This window comes from Benincasa hispida, chromosome 3, assembly GCF_027475165.1.
Source record: "Benincasa hispida cultivar pf3 chromosome 3, pf3_genome.v1.1, whole genome shotgun sequence".
In the NCBI taxonomy this organism is placed as follows: domain Eukaryota; kingdom Viridiplantae; phylum Streptophyta; class Magnoliopsida; order Cucurbitales; family Cucurbitaceae; genus Benincasa; species Benincasa hispida.
This window is the reverse complement of record NC_143480.1, coordinates 29,588,767-29,603,569: the sequence shown is the minus strand read 5'-3', so window position 1 is coordinate 29,603,569 and position 14,803 is coordinate 29,588,767. Positions and strand designations below refer to the sequence as shown.

Below are 14,803 nucleotides of genomic sequence, written 5' to 3'. Positions count from 1 at the left end.
TATACTATATTTATAACTCTATCTACCACAAAACCTACTAAAGAAGCTTAACTCGTTGTGGAGGCATAGCAAAAAAACTGTAAAAGTGAATACTTATTTGTTTGTTAAAAAGATAGATAAATTGTATAATAACCTAATAAGATGACGATGAATAAAATGTGATTAAAAAAATACAAAAATGATAAAATTTAAATGAAATATATAATTTATTACATGATAATATGTATAAAATATTAAGTAAAATCCGATAAAAAAATAATTTTGAATTTAAAATAATAAAAAACCAATAAAGTAACGTAAAATCTAAAGATATAATATAAATTAAAATCAAAATGGTGATAAACAAATTAAAGATTTATTAGTTCTAAATTTGAAAAGTGGTTAAATCAAATCAAAACAGATATGAAACCGTTAATTCAAATTTTAAACTAGAAAAATTAGGCACCTTTATCTTTTGAATCAGGTTGAAGTCCCATAACCGACGATTTTATTTACATTGTATTTCTATTGAAAATTAATACAAGGTCTGTAGGTCTCATAACAGACGATTTTATTTACATTGTATTTTTATCGAGAATTTATATATGGTATAGCAATTACACATTACTTGGAAAAACTATTAATCGACGAGCAATTTGGGGATTGAAAAAATATATCATGTGCGCTTTTGTGAAATATCTTATTGTTTTTATTTTTGACAAAAATCAAAAGACAACCTCCGATTTTGTTCCCAATTTGCATATTTCAATTTTCAACTAGATGTGATTTGAATTTTGGAGGACCTATGGCACAAAGACCAATAATGATTGGGGCGACTCATGGGGCACCTTGGTTTGGGCTTTATTCAGGTCAATATAATGGGCCAAATCAATAATAAGCCCATTGGGCTTAGGGCTCAGTCAGACCGATGATCTTAGCCTGTAATTTTTCTCGGTCCAGACTAATGAAGAAGATGATGATTTATGCCATTTTTTTTCCCTTTCTAAATTGTTCAAATAATTGAATTGATTGCTTAGGGTACACAGCTTATTACTCAAACTTCTTCTTCATTTAATTTGTTCTGTTTTAGCTCTCTTTCTCATCCTCTCTTCGCTTCCCTCTCCTCCTCTGTTTCAACTCTTCATTTACGCTTGCATCTTCACTCAACCCCCACTTGTTCCCAATTCAAAGCTTTCATTTCCCAGAAGGAGTAATCAAGCTTGAGTTCTGAGTTCTGTTCTCAAGTGTGCTGAAGCGTGTTCTTCAAAACAACAACATGCTGTCGAGCAACTAGACCTGCCAAATTTTGAATTCAGTACTTTGGAGATCAGTTGTTGCAATCAGAATTCGCGTTTCTAGCTAAGATGCTCTGTAAGGATTCATACAAGATAAATTGCTGTGGCCTTTTTCTGTTTTTCTTCTTTATCCAAAATGACCCGCGGTTTTGTTTACTAATAGCTCATGTCGTGGCATTATTAGATATGGGATAATGAAGTTTGATTAAAACTTAAATTTCTATGGGATTAATTGCTCTAAGGGACTGCTTTTCTTGGAAAATCATTTTATGAAGAGGTCTTATCCATGTGGAAATATAATGGTTGGTTTCTTCTATGAGGGATGGTGTTGAATTTCATCTAAATGATACAGGACGACTTTGGTAGAATAGAAGAAGGCGAAATGAGAATAATATTTAAGCAGGAAGAAGAAAGCACACTCTGATAGTTCTTAAATCATATCTTAATAGAACTGACAACCCAAACCCATGGAAATTATAGAGTATTTGTAATACGAAACTAAGATAACTAAGAACTCAAATTATAGTTAAATGATATCAAAATAATGCCTGAGGCCTCTGGATGTTTTCAACATCTATGATTTGAGGCTGTAAATTGCTAATACAAATTAGGATTGACATGTTCAAGTGGAGGGTGGGCTAGAATGGAAGTTTCCTTGTGCTTCCTGGGAATGGGATACTAAACTCCTGTAGTATCCTCTCTATCCCTCTCCTGTGAGGAAGTAAGCATCTAAGCTTCTCTTGACTGCTTATTATTATATGATTATGGAGTCTCATTATTCCATGCACCGAGTTTTGCAGATTGCTAGGAATTGGAGTTTGGCAGCTACATATTGATGGCTATGGTTGAATCGATTCTTGATCTTCAAGTACAAGATCCGCCAGAGGAAGAGTTCTATTCAGCTGATTTAACTTGGACCAAGTTTGGCACTGTTGAACACCATGATGAAGTAGCTTTGATTCCTTATGCCCGAGTAGATGCATTTATAATTGGTGAATGTACTAATATAGAATGCCCGACCCGGTTTCATATTGAGAGGGGAAGGAAGCGATCGAGGGGTAGCTTGAAAGAGTTCAAGGATGATGAATATTTGGAATATCGACAGTAAGTTTCATAGCAGTTTTTATATTTCTTATTTCTCCTTTTATTTATCCTACAAAGATACAGCCTGACAGCGGGGTTTTCTTATTGGGTTTATTTGTTAGGGTTTTTCCACTCTTTCATGCTTCCCACAATTTAAATAAAAAAAAAAAAAAGAAAAGAAAAAAAAAGAAAAGATGGAGTATCTTTTTCTCAGCCCGAATGCAATCTTTTCCATCTTCATGGATATTACGAAGTACTTCTACCATCATTTCAGCACTATATGAAGCAGTATGGTTGAAGAAAAGTTCAGCAAATTAAGGATTTAATTTTTCATTTAGAAAAATCTAGCTTGAGTTTCTTTCATTGAAAAACAAAAAGCAGCAGTGTTCCTACGCAGTAACCCTCAAATAGGTTCCCACATTGTATCTTTCTATAAACTCTTTGATTTCTTTCATTGACACACAGTCCCTTTTATGCATGTGTGAAGATACTGGTGCTCGTTTGGTCCAGAAAATTATGGGGAAGGTGGAAGTATTTTACCTAGTAGAAGATATAGGCTCAACACTCGAAATCGTGCTGCTAGACCTCAATCAATGCGAGGTTGTACCTGCCATTTTGTTGTAAAGAGACTGTATGCTCGTCCATCTCTGGCACTTATAATATATAATGAGAGGCGTCATGTGAACAAGTCTGGCTTTGTATGCCATGGGCCATTTGACAGAGAGGCCATTGGCCCTGGTGCGAACAAGATTCCATATATTTGTAATGAGATCCAACAACAGACAATGTCAATGATTTACCTGGGAATTCCTGAGGCAAACATTGTGGAGAAACATCTTGAGTGTCTTCAGCGATATTGTGGTTCAAATGCAAAAGCGAATAGTCTTGCTTCCCAGTATGTTCACAAACTAGGGATGATCATCAAACGGTCTACCCATGAGCTTGATCTGGATGATCAAGCTAGCATTAGCATGTGGATTGAGCGCAATAAAAAGTCCATATTTTTTCATCAGGATACTTCAGAAGAAAATCCTTTCATTCTTGGGATTCAAACAGAATGGCAATTGCAACAGATGATTCGGTTTGGCCATCGTAGTCTCATTGCTGCTGATTCAACATTTGGCATTAAGAGGCTTAAGGTTATTGAACTTGCCTTAAAATTTACAAAAATGTGTGGATATCAATCACTTCTGGTTTTATCTAAAAATTGTAGATGCTTCATCTTCCTTATGTGTGCAGTATCCCCTGTGTACACTTCTCGTGTTTGACTCTAGACAGCATGCACTCCCTGTTGCATGGATCATCACTCGCAGCTTTGCGAAATCAGATGTTTGCAAATGGATGAAAGCCTTACTTGATCGTGCTCATTCTGTAGAGCCTGGATGGAAAGTTAGTGGGTTTTTAATTGATGACGCAGCCACAGAGATTGATCCTATCATGTAGGTTGACCAATCTTTCTCTGTTTTCTCTTCGTTTTTTTGCTTCCTCAATTCTCTGTAGCTTAAACATAGTTCTGATTAACATGGACTCATTTTTCAGGGACATATTCTGTTGTCCTGTGCTTTTTTCCCTGTGGCGCATTCGTAGGTCATGGTTAAAAAATGTTGTTAGGAAATGCAGTAGCATTGAAGTTCAGAGGGAAATATTCAAGCGGCTGGGAAAATTAGTGTACAGCATTTGGGACGGAGTCAATACTTCGGTTGTTTTGGAAGAACTTACCCGTGATTTTGCTGACCAAACCGCTTTCATGGAATATTTCAAGGGTTCTTGGGTGCCAAAGATTGGTTAGGCTTCTTGTATTTCAGTCTATCTCTGCCCTCACCGAAAAATAAGTAAAAGTAATTGATGAAGTACTTCAACGTTTAGAGTTCTATATATTTTAATATTTGATGGGATGGCACATGTTTAACCTAGACTTGGCCCTAAATTTTCTTTTTGCTAATATTTTTTTACCGTTACAGAAATGTGGCTTTCTGCGATGAGAGCTTTTCCACTTGCAAGCCAAGAGGCATCTGGTGCTATTGAGGCCTATCACATGAAGCTGAAGGCAAAACTGTTTGATGACTCTCATCTTGGTGCTTTTCAGAGGGTGGATTGGTTGGTTCACAAGTTGACCACTGAATTGCATTCAACCTACTGGCTAGATCGCTATGCTGATGAAAGTGATTCATTTCAAAATGTGAAGGAAGAGTATATTTCTTCTACTTCTTGGCACCGTGCACTGCAAATTCCAGATTCTTCAGTTACCTTAGATGAGGAAAATCACCTGTTTGCCAAAGTTGTGAGCCAAAAGGACACCAGTGTTTCACATGTAGTTTGGAATCCAGGGTCGGAATTCTCATTTTGTGATTGTTCTTGGTCAATGCAAGGAAATCTTTGCAAACATGTGATCAAGGTGAATATGGTATGTGAAAATTGCCCGGGTTACAAACCTTCCATGTCTTTTCAATCATTTGAGGAGATATTGATGAATATGTCTAAACTACCAATGGATGATTCTGTTGCTTTGGATGTGTCAATGGCCTGGACCCATCAGATTCTCGATGAAGTTCAGAAACTTGTTGAATTGAATTCTTCAAATGATATTAGCTCTGTGGTAAATAAGCTGCCCTTGAAATGGGCTTCTGGGAAGGGTAGAACCAGTTTTAGGAAACCATCATCTACCGTGTCTCTTCCATCGGAGTCCAATACTGTCAAAAAGGCCATGCAAAAGAAGAACCAGAAAAGGAAAAGATTGTCATCAATAAGATAAATTGCTCTACTTGTCCACCGTTTTATTCCCATACGGATTTGGACATTGAACGTTGGGTTTCTTTCAAAACTTCGAGTTCAACTCAAATGATTGTTTAAGGTCTGGAGCCTTATTGAGTAACTTAAGATTGAAGTATGCTCATTTAACAAGCACAGATTACAACTAGGACAGCCAAGATTAACTGGACGTCACTCATTATGTCGCCACACGAAGGCGTAGTTCTCGAGTCTTTCCATTGAGGTTTGACTTCTAACTAATTTTAAAGCATTGGCAATTCTGCTTGGCCATCTGCATTATTTTTACATAATTTATGTTTAATCTTTTTCAGGCCCTTTTGATACACTTCAATTTACCAGGGATCATTTGCGGAAACAGTCCTACTTTATTACATTACATTCAGAGTTGATGCTTCCGAGTTTTGCAGGAATATTTATATAGAAAACATTGTCAATATGATCATTTCAGATACTTGTTCATTTTAGGTAGCTTTGCTCGAGTATGAGTAGAATTATTTAGTTAGGCAGTTTTTTGCCATGCTGATTTACTGATTTTAGGTAGCCACTCCAGAAGCTAGAGAGAGATTATCATTGTACTTACATTCAATCCCATTGCTGAGAAAATAAAGTTAAAAGTTGCTAGCAAGTTTGATTGGTTCTGTAGCTTATTTGAAGAAGTTCACTCTTTTTTTGGTCTCTGATGAAGTGATAATCTGTCTACGCTGTCATCATTGTTCATAATAATGTTTTACTTTTTCTCCAAGTAGGACTTGGAGAATATAATTGCTGAATTCAAGCAGTTTAATCGAGGGACAGTTGAAGCTGAGGGCAGTCTTTCAACTGTTGTTTTGTTTTTGTGATTGCTTTAGACCTGGAATTATTTTTCAAATACTTGTAATTTTTTCTTTTTTTTTTACCTAAAAAGAGATTTTTTTTTTTTTTTTGCACTTAAAAAAAATTGGCTCATTCTCCGAAATTTATATTTGTTAGAGTAAAATACATTTTTGGCTACTATGTTTTGGATTTAATTTCTATTTAGTCCTTAAATTTTGAATTTGGTTTCAATTTAGTCCTTAAGTTTCAAAATATTACAATTTTACTCTTAATATTTGAGTTTTGCTTCAATTTGGTCCTTAAGTTTCAAGATTATACATTATTAATTTCAATTTTTCATTAAATACTTATTTTTAATCATAAATGTCAATATCTATTAAATAATTAAAAATAATTGTGAAGTGAAATTTTAAATTCTTCAAAAGTGATGAATATATAGTGAAACTTTATTAATTTTTTTAATTATTTTAAATGTATTAATGTACACTTACACTAAAAATAAAGGAGTATTTAATGAAATCTTAAATGTGTAAAATAGGGACCAAATTGGAGCAAAATTTAAATATAAAAAATAATATTATAACATTTTGAAATCTAAAAACTAAATTAAAATCAAACTCAAAATTTAAAAAGATTTAACATTTAGAAATTTAAACATGAAATAAACCAGGGACTTAAAAAGTATTTTTTTTTCCCTATTTTTACCTTACACCCTAGTAGTTGAGATCTGATAAAATTGACCCATTCTCCAAAACTTTAATAACTCGCTTAAATCAAACCATGGACTTGTCTTGTGCTCATTTTGACTTTTTAACAACTAAATATATCGTCAATAATAAGGTAAGATGAAATAGTTAAACAATGTAGGAAATTTATTAAGTTAAATTATAAATTAAGCCCCTGATTTCTTAAAGGTGTTTAATAGGTTTCTCTTACAAATTTGTATATAATAGTTTATTAACATATTCAAAGTTTTAAAAATTGATGTATTAGATATAAATTTGAATCTCACGTTTTATGGAAATCTCAACTTCAATCTTGTGTCTAGTAGATTATTGAATTTTAAAACATGTCAATAAGTCTGTATCCTATTAAGCACAAAATTGAAAATTCACTATTTATCAAGCATAAAATTGGAGGTCTAAAACCTATTAGACACTAATTTAACAAAATTATTAAGAAAAAAAAAATATTCTTTTGGTTTTTAAATTTCAAAATGTTATACTTTTAATCTTAAATTTGTACTTCTAAAAATTTCATTTATAGTTCTTTTAATTAATTTATGAAAGGGATTATTAAGTGAAAATTGAAATCAAAAGTATAAAATTTGAAATTCAAGGACTAAATTAAAATAAATTCAAAACATAAGAATTAAAAATGTAATATTTTAAAATTTAAAGAATGAATTGATATCGAACTCAAAACCAATAACTAAAAATGTAATATTTTAAAATTTTGAGGACTAAAAATATATTTTTTACTAGTTATTATTAACATGATGTGACATCCAAATGATTTGAAAGTTTTAAACCTAAAGAAAAAAATTAATACAAATAATAGGGACTGAAAATGAAATTATAGTTGAAAGGGATTAAAATAATAATGTAGCCAATTTTATTAATAAAATAGGAGTTCTTCGTGGCAATGAAACAACTGGGCGGCACTCGTTAAAGATTTCAAAGTGGGTCCAAAATTGAAGCTTGCCACACAAATTTCCATGTCCAAAAACCCTAATCACAGCCATGGTTTGCCAATTGGGAGTGAGGAAATCTCACCTTATCCACACTCTCACCACAATCCCTTATCTGATTCCATCTCAAACATCCCCTCTTTTATCAGATTCTCTCATAATCTCATTACCCCATTAACAACTGACGGCCATTAATTTCATCTCCGAGCTTGTCCAATCAGTTGCAAACCAATGGCGACCATGAATTCCAGTGTTCTGGCTTGCAACTACGCCATTTCCGGCGCTGGATCGGCTGATCTGAACTCCAAACTCACCGCCGTCCCTTCTGTTGCGTCTCCTGGGGTTGTGGGTTACAAGTTGCCTGCGATTAGGGCTCAACAGGCTAGGGTTCCTGAAGCCAAGAACGAAGGAAGGAGGACTGCGCTTCTTTACCTTGGAGCCACGCTCTTTGCTGCGGCTGCGGCTGCCTCCAACTCCTCTGCTAATGCTGGAGTCATTGAAGATTACCTGGAGAAGAGTAAAGCTAACAAGGTAGCTACCTGTTCGTATTTGGCTGACTAAAATATATATAAAAATTCATCTTCACCCATTGATCCCAAAGTTTAAGTTGGTGGGTGAAAGACAAATTTAGTTGACCCAAATGTTTAATCCATCTTCACCCATTAGTTTAAATGTTTGGGTTAATCGGTGATTTAAGATAGTATTAGAGCAAGTGATCTAAAAAGTCCTAGGTTTCAAACATGCCTTCAATTTCATAGATCAGTTTAAACTTTTGAATCAAGTGATGATTTAAAATGATATTAGAGTAGTTGGTTCAAGAGGTCCTCTGTTTAGACCTTGTAATGTTATATCCTCTTCAACTAATATTAATTTTCACTTGTAGGATCTTCTACAATAAGGTCAATCGGTGATTTAAGAGTTTCTTAAACTAGAAATATCTATTCAAGGACCAAAACAGGAGTTCAAGTCTTTAAGGTTCATGTTGAATATTATGCTGAAGTTTGAAGCCAAGGACCGATATAGAAATAGAATATTTCAAAGTGTAAAGAAAGGATCAAAGTAAAGGAACTTAGATGAAAAATCCTTCATGTTTCTAACCCTTTTATTGTAACATGGAACAGGAATTGAATGACAAGAAAAGATTGGCAACAAGTGGGGCAAACTTTGCAAGGGCATACACTGTTGAATTTGGAACATGCAAGTTCCCAGAGAACTTCACAGGGTGCCAAGATCTTGCTAAACAAAAGGTTTGGACATAGTTTAGTTGGAATCACTATTGGCTTTTCTGAATTATTGACAATATGAGATGAGTTTTTGCTGAGTACTAAGTTAGTTCTCTGTTCTGTTTTTGATTGATGCAGAAAGTTCCATTTATCTCTGATGATTTGGAGTTGGAGTGTGAGGGGAAGGACAAGTACAAGTGTGGTTCCAATGTCTTCTGGAAATGGTGAAGAGAAGAGAACCATTTAAAGCCTTTGTATCCCTTACCACCATTAGTTACTCTTCCCCTTGTATCTAATTTTCAACTATTAAAAAGTGTGAAATTTTATTGTGCCTTTTTGGGGACGTGTGTTCCAATTCCATTGCTTTCTTTCTTCTCTTTTGAGACCAAAAGAAGCAAAATGAGAAAGTAGAAACCCTAGACATCTATTGCATTAACCTTCGTTAGAATTCTTCCTCAATAAACATCGTACATGCATTTAATTATGTTTAATGGGAATTATCTGGAGGAAGAGTGCTAAAAAAAACTTAGGCAATTGGTGTTATTTAATGTAGGCAAAGATGTATTCAGTGAGCTATATCCAAATTAAGTCATCAATCATTTAAACTTCTTATCTTTTGATCGAGAATAAATATCTTAGTTAATTGAGTTATGGTCAAGTTAGTTAATATTTTTTTTACAATTAAAGAAAGACAAAATGAGCATTCAGTGAGTAAACAATAGTTATATTAAATGATTTTTTTTCTACAAATGGATCACAAAATTTGGAATAAACTACCTACGATAGGAGAAAATAGTATAGAAATCCTAGAAACTAAGTAATCAACAACAAATTTTTAGTCATGAAAGTAAATATATGCATGTTATTCAAGAAAGAATGTGGATATACCTTTTTTTTAGTATTAATTACATGATGGGGATCAATTCGATCTCAAGTGAAATGTGTATGTCAATTTCATCTCCATGCATCTCGTCCAATTACATATCGAAACAAAATTATATATATATATATGCCAACAAGAGCATAGCTCAATTGACATAGTGCTCGTACTATGGACTCAACTTGTATCCAACATTTCAAACTGACCAAAAACTAATTTTCAACTTGTATCCAAGCTACCAAGGGGACCTTATGGACTTATGGTTCGAAGCTCTAACGGCACGTGAATAGCTGACTAAACTCTTTAGCTACGAGATCCATCATCTATTAACTGCCAGACATTCCACTAAAGATTAACAACTAAACTCTTCTTACCAAAGATATATTTCTATATCCATCGAATATAACCAATCATGAGTACGATAACTCTTCATAGATGCTCGTAAGAACAGCTGGGCCAATTTACTGTTTTGTCCCTGTAGTTACATCTCACTCCTTAAGTACCACTGATTCCTCTAATGAACAATACAACATAGTCCTACTATGTATGAACAACTCTCGGACCATGAGAAGGTGTGTGAAGCCACATCGTTCAAGCCCTGGAATCATCCTTTAAGAGTGCAATCTATCTACTTACCCCTACTTTGGGGAAGGAGTGAATTCCATTTTATATAGTTGAGTTTCCAACTCCCAAATCAGACAAATCCCCAAAGTGGTAAGTTTGAGTCGGCAGCCTGGCCACTTGCACCCATGCAAATCAAAGGACCGCCCTCAATGGCAAGAGTTCCCAACTCACTCAGAATTAAGGTAATGTTACCTATGGTCATCCTAGTGAAGTGAAGTCTCTATCATGAACGACATTATATAACGAGACGTTAACACTTCGTGGTCAGATCTTATACAAACTCTTTGTATAGGACGCCCCCGCTCGTATGTCCCCACACGAATGATCGGGATCATACCATCTGTGGCAAGTCACAACACTTGTAACCATTTCACAAAGCGGGCCGCATCTGTAGCGTTACCAGGATAAGGTTTCCCTCCTATATTTATATACTATAGACCATTTTGGTTATCACTGAAGACATAATCCATTTGTATGTCACCACATACATGCTTAAGTTACATAAAAACAACCAGAGATTTTAGTTTATTGGTTTGTAGTAAAGCAAATAAAACATCCAAATGTGCAAAGTCAAGAAGTGAAGTAAATATCATATATTATACATCACAAACGTTCGTACAAACTATTTACAAACTACAGGACACGAGACTTTAGGGCATCATCCCCAACAAAGGATCCATTGTCTTACAAGAAGGCAATGGAGGATGTTGACAAACATAAATGGATCAGAGCTATGGATCTCGAAATGGAGTTGATACACTTCAATTCGGTTTAGGATCTTGTAGATCAACTTGATGGGGTTAAACCTATAGGTTGCAAATGGATTTACAAGAGAAAATGAGGTGCTGATAGGAAGGTGCCAACCTTCATGGCTAAACTAGTGGTAAAAGGTTATACCTAAATTGAGAGAGTTGACTATGAGGAGACTTTCTCACCTATTGTCATGTTAAAGTCTATCCGGATCTTCCTGTCCACTACCTTATATTATGAATATGAGATTTGAAAAATGGACGTCAAGACTGCTTTTCTGAATGGCAATCTTGAGGAGACAATTTATATGAAACAGCCTGAAGGATTCATAACCCAAAGTTAAGAGCAAAAGGTTTGTAGGCTTAATCGGTTTATTTATGGACTGAAACAAACTTCTCGATCTTTGAACATATGATTTGATACTGCGATCAAATCTTATGGCTTTGATCAGAATGTTGATGACCTTGTGTATACAAAAGGATTATCAATAGTTCAGTAGCTTTTCTAATGTTCTATGTAGATGGTATCCTACTCATTGGGAATGATGTAGTTCTACTGACTAAAGTTAAGAACTGGCTAACGACCCAATTTCAGGGAGAGACTCAGTTTTTTCTGGGAATTCAGATCTTTAGAGATCGAAAGAACAAAATGCTAGCTCTGTCTCAAGCATCGTACATTGACAAAATGCTTATTAAGTATTCAATGCAGAACTCTAAAAGAGGTTTATTACCTTTTAGGTATGGAGTTATATTGTCTAAGGAACAGTGTCCTAAGACACCTGAAGAGGTTAAGGAAATGAGATGGATCCTCTATGCATAGGTTGTTGGCAGCCTAATGTATGCGATGTTATGTGCTAGACTTGACATCTGCTATGCGGTGGGGATAGTCAGTAGATATCAATCTAATCCAGGATATGATCATTGGACTGCCGTTAAGAATATCCTCAAGTATCTATGGAGAACAAGGGACTACATGCTCATGTATGGTTCTAAGGATCTGATCCTTATAGGATACACAAACTCTAATTTCTAGACTGATAGAATTCTAAGAAATCCATATAAGGACCAGTGTTCACTCTTAACAAAGGGGCAGTAGTCTGAAGGAGCACCAAGCAGGGGTGCATTGTTGACTCTGAAGGAACTTTGATTACAGAGGACCTTTGAGAAAAAGCAAATCGTCCAAACCCCATTATGAATGAACGCATATGTTTACAATCATATAGAATAAATTATGTACTATAAACTAAATTAAAACATGCTTTCGATATAAAAACAAAGATTAGAGGTTATAAATTTGAAGGGTGCATTGTTGACTCTGAAGGAACTTTGATTACAGAGGACCTTTGAGAAAAAGCAGATCGTCCAAACTCCATTATGAATGAACGCATATGTTTACAATCATACAGAATAAATTATGTACTATAAACTAAATTAAAACATGCTTTCGATATAAAAATAAAGATTAGAGGTTATAAATTTGAAGAAACTTTCTTCAAGACAATCCCTCAATTGTTCACGAACGCAGCAAACAACACGCACTCCCTCGAACAACAACGAGCAGCAACTCGATCCTCAAACAAACCGAACACTACCACAAGATTACCTTGGTATTCTCGGTGTGAGAATCCAGGAGTGATGGGCTTTGACTTATTTTGGTTAGAGGGAAGGTTTAGAATGAAGGAGAAAGACGATCGAGTAAACGAAAAGACTATCGTGTAGATGAGAAAGTCTATCACATAAACTAGCTACTTGATCATTTAGGCTCTCAAGTGAGCGTGTAGTAAGACTCTCTTACTCGATTGCTAAATAATGTCAGTCGTGTGTTTTTCGTAGAATAATTAGAAAACCAATTTTCATCTTTATCCCACTTTGCCATAAAACCGTATAACTACCCACTAAGGGTGGTTACAATGAAAAAGATTTTTTAATTATCAAATAATAAATAAATATAAATAAATATGATAACTAACTTATTATATTCATAACCTATAGTTTTAATATTGCATTATATACAATATATAAACCATAGTTCTTTTTTATATTTTATTTTATGACATTTAATATAAATCATATTTATATTAAATTTAATAACTATGAATCTTATTCATAGAAAATATATTTGAATCATATTAAAATATTAGTTCCTCCAATCAAACAATAATGTATCAAATATATTATATCAATTATATCTTATACAATTGACTTAATTTAATTATATCATATATAATCAAATTCCGTCTTATTAATTTGAAGATTTCAAATTAACCCAAAAACTGATTCTCAACTTGAATCCATTGAGCTACTAAGGGGACCTTATGGATCTGTAGCTTGAAGTTTCAACGGTACGTGAATAACTTACTAAACTATTTAATCACATTATCCACCATTCTTTAACTTCCGGGCACTCCACTAAAGATCATATCTGCACTCTTCGCACTACTGATATATTTCTTTGTTCATTTGATATAACCAATTAATAGTATGCACAAATGCTCGTAAGTATAGCTGTGCCAAATTACCGTTTTGCCTCTGTAGTTACATCTAACTTCTTAAGTACCACTGATCCCTCTAATGAACAATAGATCATAGTCCCACTATGACTAAACCCCTCTCGGGCCAAGAGAGGGTGTGGCGCCATATTGTTCAAGATCTGGAATCAACTCTTAAGGGAGCAATTTATCTACTTACCCCTGCTTCAAGGAAGGAGTGAATTCCATCTTATGTAGTTGAGTTCCCAACTCCTTAATCAGACGAATCTCCAAAATGGTAAGCTTGTTGAGTTGGCGATTTGGCCACTTTCACCCATGAAAATCAAAGGACCGCCCTCGTAAACAGGAGTTCACAACTCATTCAGGATTAAGGTCATGTTACCTATGGTCATCCTAGTGAAATGAAAGTCTCAATTATGAACAACGTTATATAAAGAGACTAAACATTTCGTGGTCCGATCTTATACAAAATCCTTTGTATAGAATATCCTCGCTCGCATGTCTAATACATGAATGATCAAAATCATATCATTTGTAGCACTTAGTGTCACCAGGATAAGGTATCCCTCCTTATCTATATCCTACAGACCATTTAGGTTATCACTTAAAACATGATCCACTTGTTTGTGTCCACATACATGTTTAAGTTACAACGACAACGATGAATCTTAGTTTATTGGTTTATGGTTAATGCAACTAAAATATCAAATATTTTATAGACAAGAATGAATAAAATATCATATATTATAAATCATAAAATGTTTGTTCATACAAGTGCTTATAAACTGCAGGACCCTACGAGAATTAGGGCATCAACCCTAACAGACTCCACCATGGTTGAGTACGTAGCGGCTTATGAAGCTGCTAAGGAAGCTATTTGGCTCAGGAAATTCTTGATAGATCTGGAAGTCGCTCCAGACATGTCAAAGCCCATCAAACTTTATTGTGATAATAATGGTGTTGTGGCTAATTCCCGAGAGCTTAGGAGTCACAAGCGCGGGAAGCACATAGAGCAAAAGTATCATCACATCCGAAAGATTACGCATTGAGGGGATGTGATTGTCATGCAGATAGTTTCGGAGCACAACATTGCTAATCCATTTAAAAGGCCCTCACGAATAAGGTGCTGAGGGTCACCTGCAAAGTATAGGTCTATGGAACAGGTCGCGTTTAGACTAGGACAAGTGGAAGAGTTGTACTGGGCATGTT

General features: G+C 34.6%; 2 protein-coding genes across 4 annotated transcripts; both read left to right on the top strand.

The window, feature by feature from the left end:
- The first annotated feature begins 989 nt into the window (after nucleotides 1–989).
- Nucleotides 990–5,751, top strand: LOC120073939 (SWIM zinc finger family protein). Of its 3 annotated transcripts, none has more exons than XM_039026860.2 (7): nucleotides 990–1,350; nucleotides 2,075–2,378; nucleotides 2,845–3,496; nucleotides 3,597–3,796; nucleotides 3,897–4,141; nucleotides 4,319–5,349; nucleotides 5,438–5,751. In XM_039026860.2, exons 2-6 carry the CDS (start codon nucleotides 2,110–2,112, stop codon nucleotides 5,107–5,109), a joined length of 2,157 nt encoding a protein of 718 aa, XP_038882788.1. In that variant the 5' UTR covers nucleotides 990–1,350; nucleotides 2,075–2,109; the 3' UTR covers nucleotides 5,110–5,349; nucleotides 5,438–5,751. The 3 variants fall into 3 exon arrangements, with proteins under 3 accessions (XP_038882788.1, XP_038882790.1, XP_038882789.1); XM_039026862.2 differs by having other exon boundaries at nucleotides 3,897–4,195; XM_039026861.2 differs by lacking the exon at nucleotides 990–1,350 and adding an exon at nucleotides 1,627–1,995.
- A 2,061-nt stretch (nucleotides 5,752–7,812) lies between these two features.
- On the top strand, nucleotides 7,813–9,207 carry PSAN (photosystem I reaction center subunit PSI-N, chloroplast, putative / PSI-N, putative (PSAN)). Its single transcript, XM_039027820.2, has 3 exons — nucleotides 7,813–8,160; nucleotides 8,751–8,876; nucleotides 8,991–9,207. The coding sequence occupies exons 1-3, from the start codon at nucleotides 7,861–7,863 to the stop codon at nucleotides 9,078–9,080; spliced, it is 516 nt and encodes a 171-aa protein (XP_038883748.1). The 5' UTR covers nucleotides 7,813–7,860; the 3' UTR covers nucleotides 9,081–9,207.
- The last annotated feature ends 5,596 nt before the right edge of the window (nucleotides 9,208–14,803 follow it).